The sequence below is a fragment of the Microtus ochrogaster genome, chromosome 7 (assembly GCF_000317375.1).
Source record: "Microtus ochrogaster isolate Prairie Vole_2 chromosome 7, MicOch1.0, whole genome shotgun sequence".
NCBI lineage: Eukaryota > Metazoa > Chordata > Mammalia > Rodentia > Cricetidae > Microtus > Microtus ochrogaster.
Genome location: NC_022014.1, coordinates 47,254,746 through 47,271,543, shown reverse-complemented (window position 1 = coordinate 47,271,543; position 16,798 = coordinate 47,254,746). Strand labels below are relative to the sequence as shown.

General features: G+C 50.2%; 1 protein-coding gene across 1 annotated transcript in view; it reads left to right on the top strand.

The window, feature by feature from the left end:
• Col23a1 (collagen type XXIII alpha 1 chain) overlaps window positions 1-16,798 on the top strand; it is a 293,867-nt gene that overhangs the window by 236,862 nt on the left and 40,207 nt on the right. Inside the window, exons 4-5 of the mRNA XM_026780786.1 lie at window positions 1,303-1,310; window positions 3,255-3,281. Coding sequence (XP_026636587.1) covers window positions 1,303-1,310; window positions 3,255-3,281 — 35 coding nt within the window. The remainder of the gene's footprint in view (window positions 1-1,302; window positions 1,311-3,254; window positions 3,282-16,798) is intronic.

Sequence of the window (16,798 nt, the reverse complement as noted above, 5' to 3'; positions counted from 1 at the left end):
CCTTGTGCTTGGCCAGCCTTCCCTCCCCTGCTCCATTTCCATCTCAGGAAAAGTCAGGGATTTGGAAGCATATTCCAAACTTTTCCATCTCTGCTTCTCTCCATCCTGCCCCTGCCTTGCTCTCTGATTCATTTTGTCCCCCACCAGACCTAGTGGAACCCCCTTCCTGAGCAGGCCAAGCCAGCATAGGCCCCCTACGTTTGGTTCATTTGTTTGTTATTTTGTTTTCTAAATTGTCTATTGAAGGAACACTGTGATAGGCAGGCCTGTTCATTTGTCCTCACTGCTGGGTCCCCTTCCTGACCCTCAAGGCTCCCAGCTCCCCACTGGCCATGCAGACCTACTCCTTATTCCTGTGACTGTCAAGGGCTGCCTCCTCCTACTGGGTAGGGCCTGAGGTGTGACGGGAATGGAGGAGTTGCAGGTTTGGTGGAAGCATGCATTTGTGGGAGGTACATTGATTTGGGGAGCTGAGAGACCATCTTCTAGGATGCCCTGCCCCTTAACTGACTCTAGCCTTCACGCCCATGGATCCCACCAATGCTGAGGTCCCCATGTAAAATAACTTTATATTTGCGTATAACCTAACACATCCTCACAGACACATTAAATTATCTCTTAGTACCTGACAGTGTGCATGAGATATAAATTGCTGTTATACCTAGAGAATAATGGCAATGGCCTAGTCAATGCAGAAACAATTTTGTTCAAGGATTGTGTGTGTGTGTGTGTGTGTGTGTGTGTGTGTGTGTGTGTGTGTGTGTATGAGCGTATATATTCAGAGACCAGAGTCAGCATCAATTATCTTCTGTGGACAAGCCTCATTGTAGCCACCATCATAATTTCTAGACTGTTCCTTCAATCTCCTCATGTACATCTAACCCCAGAACTGGGCTGTGGTGATCCACCTCACCTCTACACGAACGTAAATATCTCATGCCTTCATCCCCACCCTTCTCTCTCTACCCAAAATGTTTTTCCTCTTTATCTCTCTCCTCCCTGGTAAAACCCAAACACCTGCTCATTGGACAAGTCAGATCTAATTCATATTTAGCTTTCCAGAGTGTAGCAAAATGAGCACCAACCAGCCTCATGCAATGAACACATGAACCCATGCATGCGGGAACCACACGGCCACCCAGGCCCCTCCGAGGATGAAAGTATCTCTTCTTGGTTCTGTGACTGACCCTTGTCGGCAGAGCCATTGTGGGCAATATTGTGACCCCGCTGAAACCTTGAGCTGATGAGGGAGGGCATGGCCAGAGCAATGCTGACAGCGGCTCTTCTGCTTGTGTCTTGCAGGTCCTCCCGTAAGTGTCACGGACTTGGTGCTGTTCTCCCGAAAGATAAGACATTTATTTGGTTCTCTCTATGAAATTAACTCCCATGGAATCAGCTTTTAGTGAGGGAGGCATGCGGCTTAAAAACAAAGAAAAAGGTCAGGGCTAAAACTCAGTTGGCAGACTGCAAGCCCTGTGTTGGATCGCCAGTATCACATGAAACACTGTGTGGTGCCAGGTGGTGGTGGTGCACACCTTTAATCCCAGCACTTGGGAGGCAGAGGCAGGCAGATCTCTGTGAGTTTGAGGCCAGCCTGGTCTACAAAGTGAGTTCCGGGAAAGTCAGGGCTGTTACACAGAGAAACCCTGTCTTTAAAGGAAAAAAGAAAAAAGTCCTGTGTGGTAATATACACCTACAATCCCAGCATTTGGGAAGTGAAGGCAGGAAGATTGCTATCCTTGGCTACATAGGGAGGTTGAGGCTAGCTTGGGCTACATGAGAACCTGTCTCAGAAATAAACAAACATAAAAGGTTCCATCCCAGGCAGAGGCTGAATTAGTTCTTAAATAGCAGAAGAATTCCCTGACCTTGCCTTACCCACTAGAACATTCTAAACCAGCCTCTTTTCATAGGAACCTAGCAACTCCTCCCCCAAATCTCCGGTTCCACTTAAAATGTTAAATACCGGCTCATATCTCCGAAGTGTTAAGTGGCTGCTGATATTGTGGTTCCAAGACAAGTTGGGCTCGAACACCAGGTCACAGAGTCCATCTTTCTTCTTAGCCAGCACGTCTTACTCCTAGCTGGGACTTCGTGAGCCTGGCTGGCTGACAGAGCGGTTGAGGCAGCACCGGAAGTAAAAATGTCACTACATTTAAAGGGGGTATAAAGGGGAGCTCTGAGTTTGCCTGGGTCAGAGGCTGCTTTAATAGCAGCGACTCCGTGGCCCTGGAATCCCACTCTCCGCATTATGGATGTGTCTGCCTCTGATTACTCTTGGCGGATTCTCGGGCCCAGATAAATCCCTATGCATCCATTCAAGCAGCACACTGACAGTCAGTCGGAGCCAAAATTAACCTTCCGAAGGAATTCTTCTCAGCTGAGCCATTTTTCTTCTGCCTTGTGCTTCCCTTGACCATCCCCACCCTGCATCAGCACCCTTCACAATCTGGGCTCCTCTGTGTGTGCAGCATCAGTTTAAGCCAAAGAAAAGGCAGGCCAACAAAACTGTGTAGGCTTTTGGCCACAAGCGCACTTCCTGGTGGCGTCTCCCTGAGGCCCCCCCGGAGGCAGCTTGTGCAAACTTGTAGAAATGTAAAACGCAGGGGCTAAGGCGTGGTTTGGTTCTGGCTCCCTTGTTAAAATATTAAACGGGTTGAACAAACAGGAATTCTTTAGCTACCGCTGCAGAGGGAGGCGGATGTTCATGTGTGGGACACTGTCTCTGGTGTCAGTGGCCTTGAACAGACCTGACCTGAGCTGGGGGACAGAGAAACTATCAGTAGCCATACCTGTCCCCCATATTGCTAGCTTCCAGAGCTTTCTTAGCTCAGCCTGACCCAGTAGGAGCGAGGATGAACTGAGTACCTACTGCATCCCTCATGGAAGAGACATTTCAGTCCCTCGTTTGGTCAGAGTGGTTGTGACACATCCTTCCAGCCCTAAATGACCACATGTTCTCTGTCCTGTGCCAGGACTGACATGGAGGTGACACATAAGGGCACAGTGCCTTGATGGCTCTGAGGAAGAACCCTGTCCCCTCCCCATGGCTCTGATGGGAGAAAGTAGCTGTCCATCTGACCTACCACAGCCCTGGCATCGCCCCCCTGAAACGACACACTATTGTTGGCAGCGTTAGTACTCTGCAAACCACCAGAGAACAGCAGGGGGCTTATGGCCGGAAAGAGTTATAAGCATTGCCATATGGTTTTCTGCCAAAACTCTGATTATTAATGGCTTATTAATTACCACAGGGGCAATCAGGACGAGATGGCTACCCGGTAATTGACATTTTTTTGTTGTTGTTTTCTCTCTGCCTCCTCCTCTTAATCCGGCGCTCTCCTCCTGAACCTTGACTGAGCTGTCTCACTCCAGCTTCCTGCTGCACTCCTCAGCTGCTGGGCTGGTCCCTTCTATAGAAAGATCAGCGTGCACTCTGGGCAGACCCTAACCTCACAGCCTCCCTGAGATGCCTCCCAGGCAAAGCAAAGAGGCTTCCAAAACGCAGCTCTCCTTCCAGTCCAGTGTATCTGCTGAGCCTGGGTTCTGACCCTGGCTGGCTTGGGCATACCCTCCTAGGAGACATAACTAGACCTCTTCCTGGTGGCAGGGACTTCCTGGGGTCTGACCACTCAGAATCAGGGAGCTGATTAGCTCCAGTTTGGCACTTATGGTATGAAAATTGGATTGATGTCCCTATCCAGAACAAATGAGTACCATATCAATGACAAGGAGTTGAGGTACCGTGCTGCTGCCATCGGGGCCTTAAGGAAGATGACAGTAGCTTCCAGAAGGACTGATGCCCTGGAAGACACAGGAACCAACTCAGGTGTGGCGATACATGGCTGAGGCAGGAAGACTCACATGAGTTTGAGGCCAACCTGATCTACATAGTAAGATTTTGCTTCATCAAAAAAAGGAGTGAGGCCTGTAGAACAGAGCTCAGGGTATCTGTCAGAGGCAAGGGTTTATTCTCTGCCTTCAGGTAGGAGGATTCAAGGAGGGTAATGCCAGCTAGTTCAGAAATCCGTCTAGAGTCAGAGCTGGCTAGCAATGGCGATGTGGTCCCCAGCCCTGCAGGGCACGCCTCCTGGAAGGCTGAGGAAAGCAGCCCATCCTTGAGTATCAGGGAGACCTGGGCTTGATTCTAAACCTGCAGCTCCATAGCTTGCTGAAGGTGCACACCCTCTCTGAGCCTCCGTTTCCTCCTCTGGGAATGAGACCGTTAAGGCCTCAAACACAGTGTGAAATGAAATGTGACCAAGAAGTAACAATTCTGCACCAAGGACAAAACAAGTCATATATAGCTCTCTAGGATGTGATAATCTTGTGCCCAAAGCAACACTGTGCTAGGTTCAGGCCCCTTTTGAGTCTCCCAAAGGGTGGCTGCAGCAGCTTCCAGCGGGCATCTGACCTCTCAGACTAGAGCTCTGCCTGAAACATGACATCCCAGAGCACACCGGAATCAGATCCTGCCGGGTCCCAGAACCTCTTTCTCACTAGGAAGGAGTCGAGCCCCCACTCTGACTCCTGCATGCACCAGCAGCAATCTTGGGGAACCACAGGCTTTTGCAGGGTTATGTCCCCAGTTAAATTCTTACTAGCTGGGAAGGACTAGAATCCTTCTAGCAAGAACCTCTAAGTCCTAGGAGACTTGGAAAATGTACCCACCCTTCTCGAGGTTTCTCTTTAGGATACAGATTCTCTTCTGTGACACGCATTGCATCCCAACAAGCCCACTGTAGACTGAAAAATATCATATTTTTTTTAAAAAATAGTACCTGGTCCCTCCCACTTCCCAACCATCCTGGCTAAGAACAACATGCAGCAGAATCTTGCTGTCTCCTCCCACACCCGCACACCCCTGCCCAGTCATGACCTCAGAGCAGATACGGAGCTGCAGCCCCCTGCCACGGCCAGCTGCGTGCGAGAGCATCTTAACACACTACCCTGGAAGAACCAGATCCCAAACTCCAAGTCCCGTTCCCACCGATGCTTTGCTTTGATGCTGTTGCAAAAATCCCAAAGTATATTTTCCAAAGTTGAGCCTCTCTGTATGTACAAGGCCCAAAGGAGAGTGGGAAGTCGCCACTGTGTACTGTGAACATACACTGGCCCGGGAGCCTTCTCCCCTGGCTGAGAACATCGGAGCCATTGGCTGGTGATGGCTGCCAGGGCGTCTGCCCCTGTAAAGGCCTCTTCACTCTGCGCCATCCCTGCTTTCTTCCCAGGTCTGGGGGAGGGAGAGAATGGCAGGAAGCCAAGTGTGGGGTTAAGCAGCAGGTTTGAATCCATCTCTGCTGCCACTGGCTAGCTGAGAAGCCTGTAGTAAGAGACCCCACCCCTAAAACTGCCTGAACCTCGGACTCCTTCCTGTCAGTAGGATCGTCCCCTTTCCTCAGGAAGCTGGGTTTCTGGCGAATGGAGATTCACAAGGAGCACTCATGGCATGCGGGTCACAGCAAACCAATGTCATCTAATGGGCCATCAAAGGCACTGTGGGAATTAAATACGAAACGTAGTGTATGACAGATACCTGGCGTAAAGCCTGGCCCACAGAGAGGATCTGTGAGTTCTGGGATGGGGGCAGAAGTAAAGATTCGTGTGCCAGGAACTCAGGGGTCCCTATGTCCTGATGCAGGTAGTTCTCTGAGGTGGTCAGTGAAGGCCCAGCAGGCCATTTGTCCCCACTTCCTGTTAGCAGGCCTGAAGCTACCACCCTGAGTTCATGCAACCGCTCCTCAGGTCACCCAGACAAGCTGGGTCCAGTGAGCGATGAGGGGACCCAAAAAGTCCTCTAGAGAGCTGACGTCACAGCCCATGATCACTCTTTGCCAGCTGGCATATGGACCCCCATTTCGACGTTTTACTACCTGAGCTGGCCCACTGCTGAACTTGGGGCGTTCCTGTCACCAATGCTGGGTGCACACCTGCTCACCAAGCTGTGTGCCCTAAAGCACTTGGTTCTGGTCCTAGATCTGGCCCTGCCACACGGGTTGTTTCCTGAGACCTATGTGGAGAGGGAGTACCCACTGCCAGAGAGAAAGCAGTCCCAGCAAAGGAGAAGCTAGATGTCGTGGGCTACTTCTACCCGTGACATTGGGGTTCAGTTCCTTCTCTCGGCCTATGGAAAGCAGAAGTGCTTCAGCCAGGCCTGCAGCCCATGCTCAGTGATCAGTGGCTCCCATGGGGTCAGCACGGCTGCCCCGTGTTATATGTGATACATATGCTAGAATAGAGCACTATTCATGACGTCAGCTCGTTCATGACAATGAACAATTACAAGTTTAGATAATTTGGATGTGGTGCTAGGGGATTGAACCCAGGGCTTCATGCATAATAGGCAACTGCTATACCACTGAGCCATAGCCTCACCCCAACATAGAGCTCATGCATGCACACATGCTAGCACAGGTTCGCTTGCCCAGCATGGATTTCCGTGGTCTTCCCCATCAATCTTACCCACCCCCACCCCCAAAGAAAACTTTTTTTTTTGAGATAGGGTCTCTCAATGAACCCAGAGCATGCCATTTGGGCTGAATTGTCCAGCCAGGAAACTCCAGGGATCTCCTGTCTCTTACCCCCGCCCTCCAGGCGCCCAGGGCTGGCGGTATCAATGCATGCCACCATGTCTGACTTTCACCTGGGCGTTGAGGATCCAAACCCAGGTCTTCTTGCTGGATGAGGCTGGAGTTCAGTTGGTTGTGTGCTCCCCTAGCACCCATAAATCTCTGGGTTCAATGCCTCACACCCCATAAAACCTGGAGTGTTGACATGCACCTATAAGCCCCACACTTGGGAAGTGGAGGCAGGAGGATCAGTGGTTCAAAGTTGTCTTTAGCTACATATTGAAGTTGAGGTCAGCCTGAGCTACATGAAACCCTGACTCAAAATAAGTAAACATGCCAGGCGGTGGTGGCACATGCCTTTAATCCCAGTACTTGGGAGGCAGAGACAGGCAGATCTCTGTGAGTTCGAGGCCAGCCTGGTCTACAAGAGCTAGTTCCAGGACAGGCTCCAAAGCTACACAGAAACCCTGTCTTTAAAAACCAAAAAACATAAAATAAAATAAATAAACATGGTCTAAAGAGATGGCTCAGCAGTTAGAAGCGCTTGTTCTTGCCAAGAGCCCAGGTTTGGTGCCCAGCACCTATGGTGACTCACAACCATGCAACGCCAGTTCCAGGAGATCCAGTGCCCTCTTCTGACCCCCACAGGCATCAGACACCCATACATACAGGCAGACGAAACACTCATGCACATAAAATAAAGCAAACCTAAAGAGCAATTTAAAGACATAAATATTTTTTAGAATGGGAAAGAAGGGCCAGCGAGATGCTCAGGGCTATAGGCACTTGCCGTGCAAACCTGACAGCCAGAGTTCAGTTCCCAGAATCCGCGCAAAAGGTGGAATGAGAAAGCAACTCCACAAAGCTGTCCCCAGACCTCCACATACACACTGTGGTGTGCGTGCCTACACACATACACACCAACAAGTAAATAAATACAATAATGATGATGCAATAAAAACATTTAATGAAGAAAAATGAAGAAATCTGCTCAGCGTAAACCTAGGCATTTGGCAAGAAACCCAATGTTGAGATTGGTCAGTTTTAGGATGTTTTGCTGCCAAATTTTAGTGTTGGTATTTTTTGTTTGTTTGTTTGTTTTTGTTTGAGGGTATCTCAGAGACCCTGTTCATTTTGTTGACAAATTTCAGGAGCGGGGAAAATTTTCTTCTTCCCATTGACTCTCAGGGGGAAAAAAGAACAAGAAAAGATGGAGCTGTGGAGGCCCTGGCCTGGGCTTCTTTCATTCATCCCTCTGCCTGCCCCACCCCCCAGCTGAAACCAGGTCCATATGCACCGCCAGTAAGAGTGGCTGAGGGCCAGGGGGCAGCAGGGGCCACCCACATCTGTGAGGCAGGTTATAGACTCAAGGGGGTCAGAGCTGACAGGGCTCCCGGGGTCACTGTCTTCATGCCCTTCCTGAACAGAGGCTGTCTGTCCCTCGTGCCCCCAAGGGCTTGTTAACAGAACCTTATGGTTGCAATAAATGCATGTCATGTCTGTCGTAAAACATTTGGGAAATAGAGAAAGGCACCAAAAAAGAAAAAAGAAAGAAAGGAAGAAAGAAAGAAAGAAAGAAAGAAAGAAAGAAAGAAAGAAAGAAAGAAAGAAAAGCAATCATCCTTCCTCCTACCACCCACAGACAATAAATCTCACTATTTTCATGTTGTTCTAGCGTTTTTTTATACGCAACTTTGTTCCCATGCTTCCACTATAAAACAAGGCTATAGGGACATGCTTTGCTCTGTCACTGGATATATCAGGAGACACTCCCACATCATTAAAAACTCTTCCAGTATGTAATGGTTACAAAGTATCTGATCACATGTATAATTTTATTTAGTCAATCTCCGAGTTCTATTATTAATATGGATAATTTTTCATCCTTATACTCAACATCCTGGGAGTAAGTGAAGGCTTATTTCTGTGATTATCTCCATAGAATGAATGCCTAGAAGTTGAATTGTTGCACCAAAGGATTTGCACATGTTTAAGGCTTTTGATGTGCGTTGCCAAATTGCCCTCTGGGAGGCTGCACTCATTTACATTCCCACCAACAGCGCACAAATGTCGCATGTTTCTCCAAACTCTGGCCAACTGTGGGTATTATCATACTTTTAATTTATTTCAATATGATAAGTTTTTAAATATATGCCTATATGTATGTGTCTTGTTTTAATTTAGGGTGTATTTTCATGAGACATAGTCTTAAAAAGAGGTAGCCTGTTTGTTAAAGTTTGTGTTGTGCTGCCACTTAGTGGTGAAGACTAGAATTGCAGGTATAGAGTTTAAAAATGAAAAGGAGCAGCCAGGGACAAGCAGTCCCTGATCTGCAACTGATCAACAATGGGGAGTTCTAAGCACCGGGCATTGTGAATTATCAATGGTGGCTGCAGAGGAACCCCAGTCATGGCACTCCAGCCTTTGGGGAATGGATCAGCTTTCATATGTTAAAGTCTCTTTGGCATCTCATTAGTAGAAGACTTGATATCAGGCCTTGTGCTACACACAGGGAAGGCGCAAAGGCAAATCAGACCCAGTCACAGTCTTTAGACAGCTGGGGGTAGGAGAGAGAGATCATCAGGGTACAATGGAGTCATCCTGAAATTGTTTCTCACATCCCTTTCTTCCTCTCTAAGATATGCAAGAAAATGACTTGTCTGTCACACGGTCTATCCTGCCTCCACCTCTCACCCTTTGAACAGAAGACACAAGACTGTGCCTTCTATTTGCTATAAGCAAATCTTGATTTTTCTTCTTTAGAGTTTTCATGTTCTTCACTCTCGGTGTTGAGCTTTCATGGCTTCCTGGCTTCCCGCTTACCTTCTGGAGGCAGTGTGAACAGTCCTGAAAACAGTGGAATGTACCAGAAAAAGAATAGAGGAGGGTGTGGTGAGGGTGCTGGGAGGAGATAACAGAGGTAGCTATGTGATTTGGATCAATTGATCCAGAAGGACAGAATGTCATTTGGGCTGAGATTTCAATGACAAGACGCAGAGCTCTATGAATACTCTCAGAGAAGGGGACAGGTCATGGCATTTAGAGCCAGCTTCATGAAGCTACACCTGAGGCCAGGATGGGAGGAGTAAGTGGCAGGGAGGTGGCAGAAGGGGAACAAGTGTCCAGAGGATGGAGAGATGTCTCATCAGTTAATGGCTGCTCTTGAAAAGGACCTGGGTTCCATCCCCAACATCCTTATCAGGGGGCTCACAACCCCCTATAACTCCAGTTTCGAGACATCTGATGTCTTCTTCCACAGGCTTATTAACATGGTGTCACCTAAACTCATGCAGGCACGTGTACATATACTCAGACAAAAAAAGCTTTAAGGGGGAGGAGTGGTGGTGGTGGTGGTGGTGTCCAGAGCCTGCTTGCAGAACCTTGTAGACTGGATGGAGAGGCTCTTTAAGGCAGCGGGAAACAAAGGGACAAAGAAATTTCACTCCGTTTCCAGGAAACACTTGTCCCCAGAGACGGCTACCAAGAGACTAAGATCGCCCCCCCCCCCCCCGCTCCCCAGTCCCATGCCTCCTGAACTGGCAGTGCATCCTCAAATCCATCAGAGTCCCCGGAAGCAGCCTTAACCTCTGGCCCCCACGTGTGTGCACACACATGTATACAAACAAAAGGGAGGGATGGAGGGGGAGCTTGTGTAGCTCACAGTTCTGCAGGCTCCAAGTCTAAGATTAGGCTAGGGCCTTGGTTCTGCTCATCTTCCGGACTCACTGTGGCAAGCATCGGGGGCCTGGATCCCAGCTCTCTGGATCCTGCCAGGGCCTTGCTGCTCCTCCCTCTTTACCATCTCTGTTCTCTCTCACCCTGCTTAGAAGTCAGCCCAGTCTGCACACCACACCACTCCCAGACACTGACTTCTCTCAGGTTACTTTGCTCCTACACAGCTCATGCCCCTGTGCACACAAGGGAAGCCAAGGCCTTCATCTTCTACACCTTCTGTCTGAGGGATGGCCTCCCATGCTGAGCAAGCACAGGTGCTGTGCACACAGAAAAAAAGGCCCGAGAGGACCGTGTGGTCCTCTGTGTCCAGAGACAGGGAATGTGAGCAACAGATTGGGAAAGGAGAGGGATTGCTGGGTGTAACCCAACTCAGCCAGCTCCTGCACCCACCTTCCAGTGGAGACTGGTGCACTGCCAGTCCCTGTGTAATTCTGGGCAGGTCTGAGTGGGTTAGGCATCTCCATTCCAGAATCTGAAATGCCCCAATCAGAAGCTTGTAATGTCAACAGCATGCCACAAGTGGAAAATCCCACATGCAACCTGTGACAGCCACAGCATAGGTACAGGGGCCAGGGAGATGGCTCAGCAGCCAAAATGCTTGACTCAAGAGCATGAGAACCAGAGTTCAGACCCCCAGAACCCACTGAAATGCCAGGTATGTGTGAGAGCATATGATAGGCCAGCTGTAGTCCTCACTTCAGAGGGTAGAGACAGGCTCATCAGGACCAGCCAAGCTGGCCGCTCTGGGGTTTGCTTAAGAGACTGCCTCAGTAAATGAAGTGGAAGGGTGGTTTAGAACAATCGGTTCCTGATGTCAGATACACACACACAGTATACTGGAAACATTGCATCCAGTCCCCTTCAGGAGCATAGCACCATGGCACACACCTCTAATCCCAGTGCTTGGGAGGCTGAAGCAGGACGATCAAAAATCTGAGGGCAGCCTGGGCTACACAGAGAATTCCAGGCCAGCTTAGGTTATGAGTCTCTATCTCAAAACACCAAAAACTAAATTATAAAAATAAAATGAGATTCTTTTGGACTCGGTGTATAAAGTATATATGAGCTGTGTGCGAATTTCACACTTAAGAATCAAGCTATCTCATCATGTGCATGCAATAATCTACGTAGCCCAGGCTGGCCTAGAATTTCCAGCACAGCCAAGATGACCTTGAACTCTAGTCTTCCTGTCTCCTTTGTCTAAGTGATAGCATTATAGACATTTGCCACTGAGCCCACCAGGATGTGTGTGTATGCGTGTGTTTGACTGAATTTAGATTTTAATTGCACGCTGGGCAGTCTTCCACTGAATGTACCTGCAGCCTCCCGCAGCACTTCTGATGAGCAGCATTTGGAAGAGGGTCTCCCTTATTTCCTCCACCACATATTTTAAGGGTGTCCCCACCTCAGGGCAGAGGTAGGAGGAAGAAGACCTCACTAGGAGGAGACCCCAGTGGTTTACTAACAAAGATAGAATTGAGAAGTGAGGCTCAATCTAGGTGAAAAACCTTAGGTTAGGATCTGGGGCCAGCAAGATGGCTCAGCAGCTAAAGTGCCACCAGGCCTGACCGCCTGAGTTCCATCCCCAGGACCCACGTGGTGGAAGAAGAGAATTGACTCCTGGGAGTTGTCCTCTGACCTCCACACAGGCACCATGGCCCGCTCACCCACGCAACACCCAATAAATAAATTCAATAAAAAGGTTTAATGAGGAATCAGATTATCACAGGGCATGGGGCAAGTCTCACTGGAAACAGAAACCCTCATACAGGCATCTCCCGGGACTCAGCACCTCCCACAGCCCTCGCCTGGCTAAACTCACAGTGCCCAGGGAAGCAGGACCTGCAAAGTCTCCAACATCAGTCACGGGGCATCAACAACCGAGGTCCCAGAGGACAGTGTGAGCTCGAGGCTGAAATGCGGTCTGCGAGACAGGGCCCCGGCCTGGGACCAATTTCAAAATGAATAACTCAGTTGGACTGTTTGGAATTAATCAAGCGAACAAAAAGGAACCACGAACGCCACAAACTCATATGCTTTCTTACACTCCCCTAGTTCAAAAACAGCTTTGATTGTAAAAATGTAATTAGTTAAATGATTCATCTGTAATGCCCCCAAATTCATGTGCTTTTTTAAATTTTAACATCCTCTGGCTCATTCGCATCTGACCCCTGCGGGGCGGCTCCCAGCCCCCTAGATGCTGGGCAGAGTGAGGAGGGGTGAAAGCAGACTTCCTGAGTCCCCCATAATGGTCCCCAGATTGGAACCTCAAAGGCAGAGCCAGCTGGGCCTGCAGAAGAGGGCCTCCATCCTGGCTTCCTCCCCAGCCCTCTTCACTGAGGCGAACAAAACAGGTACCTCAGGAGTCCCGCCGTTGCCTGGGGCTAGCGCTGTCTAGGTCTAGCTCTCCCTTCCTCAGTTTCCCTTGAATGCCCCAGGTGAGGCAGTCAAGGAAAGGGAGATGAACACGGCCAGCCAGGAGGCTCCTGTGTTCAGGTCCCAGGGGCCACGGGGCCTCCTGACCACAGGTCACTGCAGGAGAGGAAATAGCCCTGTGAGAGTCCAGGCCCCAGGCAGAGGAGGGTGGCCTCCTCACTTGGCTGGCTGCCAGTATATCGTCATGGAGTGGTACCCGAAGGCTGGTGGCTGCTTGGCATCCTCCTCACCTCACACACTCACACGCCTACTGCATGGAGGAGCAGGTTCACAGGCATGAACTAGGCCAGTGACCCGTGTTCGCGTCTCCCCAATAAAGACTGGAGTGGAGACAGGTGTGGAGGTAGGAAGCTCTTCCTGCAAGCTCCCATGACTTGAGAAAACGTGAGCCTTGGGTCCCCATAGACTGTGACCTCAGGCGTATCCCGACCCCTCTGAGAAATGTTCCCAGAATCCCTAGTAGCAGCTAGGCGATCCAAGTAGTTAACTCCTGGAAGCCCCAGGGCTGGCCATTCACACTGAGTGCAGTGAATGACAGTTCCTGTCACTCTATGGTCACCCAGTCCGACAACGGGGAACCCTTGAGGCTGGCAGAGCTTTGCATGGGTAAGCATCCTAAAAGCAGGGTGTCCTGACTGGCCTCCCAAGCTGTGACACCAGGGCAGGAGCTGGCTAGAGCCAGCAGATAGCAGATCAAGGTCGCCCTCTAGTGCTCATAGATCAAACACCAGTCCTGGTGGGAAACTGGATTATTTATTTGTTCACCGACCCGCTGTCATTGTATCAGAAACATTGTTCAACAAATGTTTACTGTGTTCTCAGCTCAGGGCTCTGGCATTTCAGATGCAGTAGCAAGAAATACAAGAACTACATCCCAGGCTCCTCACCTCTGGGGAGCCTATGACTAATCAAGAGAAAGAGCCACAATTCACGTAAGCTCCAGATTCACAGTTAGTCTGTTTGGTGCCTAAAGGGTTGGAGATAGCTGTGAGTACCTGTAAGGCCACAGCAGGGAGCCAGGGCTGCTGCCTGAGGGAAGGAAGACGTGACATAAGAACAAAAAGTCTAGAGGGGGACTGGGAATGGAGCTCACTTAGGAGTTGGCCTAACACAAACCAAGCCTTGGGTTTGATCCCTGCACCACATAAAAACCAGGCATGATGGTGCCCACCAACAATCCCAGCATTCAAGAGGTAGAGGAAAGAGGATCAAGAGTTCAAGGTCACCCTTGCCTATGTGATGAGTTCAAAGCAAGCCTGAGCTGTGTGAGACCCTCTCTCCAAACAGTGACTAACGAATGCCTTTAGTCCCAGCACAGAGTAGACAGATCTCTGAGTCTGAGGCCCAGCCTAGCCTACGCAGTGAGTCCCAGGTCAGTGAGACCCTGTCTCAAAGAAAAAGAAAGACCAAAGCAAAGCAAAAACCAGATGGGTGCTGGCAAATGGGAATGTGCAGTGCCCCACCCCCACCCCTTCTCTCCCCCCAACCCTCCACAGGGCCAGGAGGAGGAAGCAGCTGTGGCAGCTAGCCTCATTGAGGGGTCAACTGCTTTCTTCCTCTGACTTCCAAGTCCCTGGGGAGCCACCCCACCCATGCCACTCCCCTATCCCAAAGAAGGACATGGGCATCCGAGAAAAATGGCAGGGACACAGCCAGCAGGGCATCCTCTGTCCCTTGTCTATTTGGGGAGTCGGGGATGGAAGATAGTTGAGGCTGGTCTGGGAAGGAAGCAAGTCGTGCTAGGGAGTGTGGAAGGACCAGAGAGAGGCGGTTCAGCTCCAGAAATGTGAGCTCATGAGCTCACTGGTGTCTTACAGGCTTCAGCCAGATAAGGAGAAAAAAAAAGCCAGCTCAAAAGTTTAGAGAACTAGGGGGCCTGGGCTGGGTGAACTGGGGGCATCTAAATGGGGCCCACAGTCAGTCCGCGTAGCACAATCCTCGCGGCATTTTCTGATATTTTAAGAAAAGGTGGAATCCCTTTTTGCTGGGGGCATTGCTTTTTCTGCCTCTGTTGTCCATGGAAATCAAGGAAGGGCCATGCAGCTGCTCCAGGCGGGAGAGCTGGAGGGGGGTTACTAGGAGGTGTATTGCCTCATGCTGGAGTCTACCTCCAATGTACAAGAGAGGGGAGGGGAGAAGTCTAGGAAATCATGTGTGAGCAGACAGGGGAGGCCAGAAGCAGGCACCCCGTCAGAACAAGGGCAAAGCAGGGGCTTGGCCTGGATACGGCCTAGAGATTTTGCTGGTGAACAAGGAGAGAGAGAGAGAGAGAGAGAGAGAGAGAGAGAGAGAGAGAGAGAGAGAAGAGTATCCACAGTTCCATCAACTGTGAGCTGTCTCTGTCACTGGTCTCTGGGTCCAGCGAGAAGTTGGAGTCACACAATGGTCCACTTGGTGCTGAAAGGGTACCCAGCCTGTCTGTTATGTCTAGTGATTCCCAGCACACAGTATCTCAGACAGACACAGCCTAAGTCCCCACTCCCATACCCCATTCCCCCACAGCCACTGAAAGTCAAGGCCTTTTATCTCCTCCTCCCCGAAGAGGGGCAATTTTTCCTGATACCTGACAAGGTAATCATGCTTCTCCCCACCACATACCAGTAATGGGTGAATAAGTAATTTAAGCAGATATTTGGGATCAGTTCAAAGGCTTAGTGCTTTAAATACCACCTCTTCCAGCCATGCTGTGTGATGGGGACATAGACGTAATTGCTTCCAGCCAACCCAGGCCACTCACTGAGCAAGCCCTCTCCACCAAATAGAAGCCAGCTGCTTTCGTGGCTCAGCTCACAGCTGAAAGAGACTTAGGCCAAGGGTTGCACACCCGTGCCCCTACAGAACTGGCAGGTCACTCTCCGGGGCAGTCAGCGGATGTGGAGCAGGAGAGGGTGAGCAAGGGCCCTGGAGTCGTGAGCAGCTGAGAAGGCAGTACAGTCCTGGGCAGGCAAGATCGTGTCCCAGGGGCTGGGAGGTCTTCCTACTTTTCAAGACACTTCCAAACTCCTCATAGTGAAGTGAGTTGCCAGGTTTTTTGTTTCAACATGGCTGCTAATTTGGTTGGTTTGAGGTTTGGTGGTGGTGGTAGTAGTGGGTTTTGTTTTTATTTTTTAACCTCATGGTGGTTACTTGACAAAACCTCTAGTCTTTGATATTGCACGAGGACATCATCATCTATATATCTAATATTTATTTGTGTATGTGTGTGTGAGAGAGAGAGAGAGGCCGTGCACGCCACGGTCTGAATGCGGGAGGTCAGAGGACAGTTGGAGGTAGCCAGTTCTCTCCTTGTATCATGTGGGTTTCAGGGACTGAATTCGGGTTGTCAGACTCGGCAGGGAGTCTGAGCCACCTCATGAGCCGTCATCTGCACATCTCATACAAAGTTCACACTTGAGAATGTGTGATCAACTTACAAAAACATTGCAAAAAAATAGTACTTTAAATAAGTTTGCAGTTTTAGCTTGGGCTGCACTCGTAGCCATCCTCCGCCGCATGCAGCTCAGACACACCTGTGAGTCTTCAGCTTGCTATGACTCGGGGTGCGAGGCAACTCCGCCAAGCACCCAGGCCTAGGGTCTCTGGAAAGAGCAGCAGGCCACTTGCAGGACACAAGCCAGGGCCGGATCCCCCACACTGAGGCCCTCTCTTCACTTGCCCCGGGGCTGGGAACTCAAGTTTGGGAAATTGGGAAAGCTAGACCAGAACTACAGTCCATGGGTACGCAAGCAGCCAGGCCTGACAAATCAGAACCATATGGGGCTGACCTGCCTGGAGGGGGCTGCCCTACTCCCGCTCACTGGCCCACCCTGGTAAAGGCTGGGACAAGGTTCATGGAGCTTTCGCGGAGTAACGCACACTTCCCCCGGCTGGGACCTCAGACCCCACCAGCCTTGTAATTTGATGAATCGTCAACATCTGGGGCTTAATTACTAGGTCCTGAACTGATAATCCTGGTAAGCCCCCTCATCCAGAGGCCCCGGCCCAGTGCATTTTGAGAGCTCCGTCTCCCCAGCAGGAGCTGTCAGCATTAATTACAGTAAGAAAGCAACACGGTCACC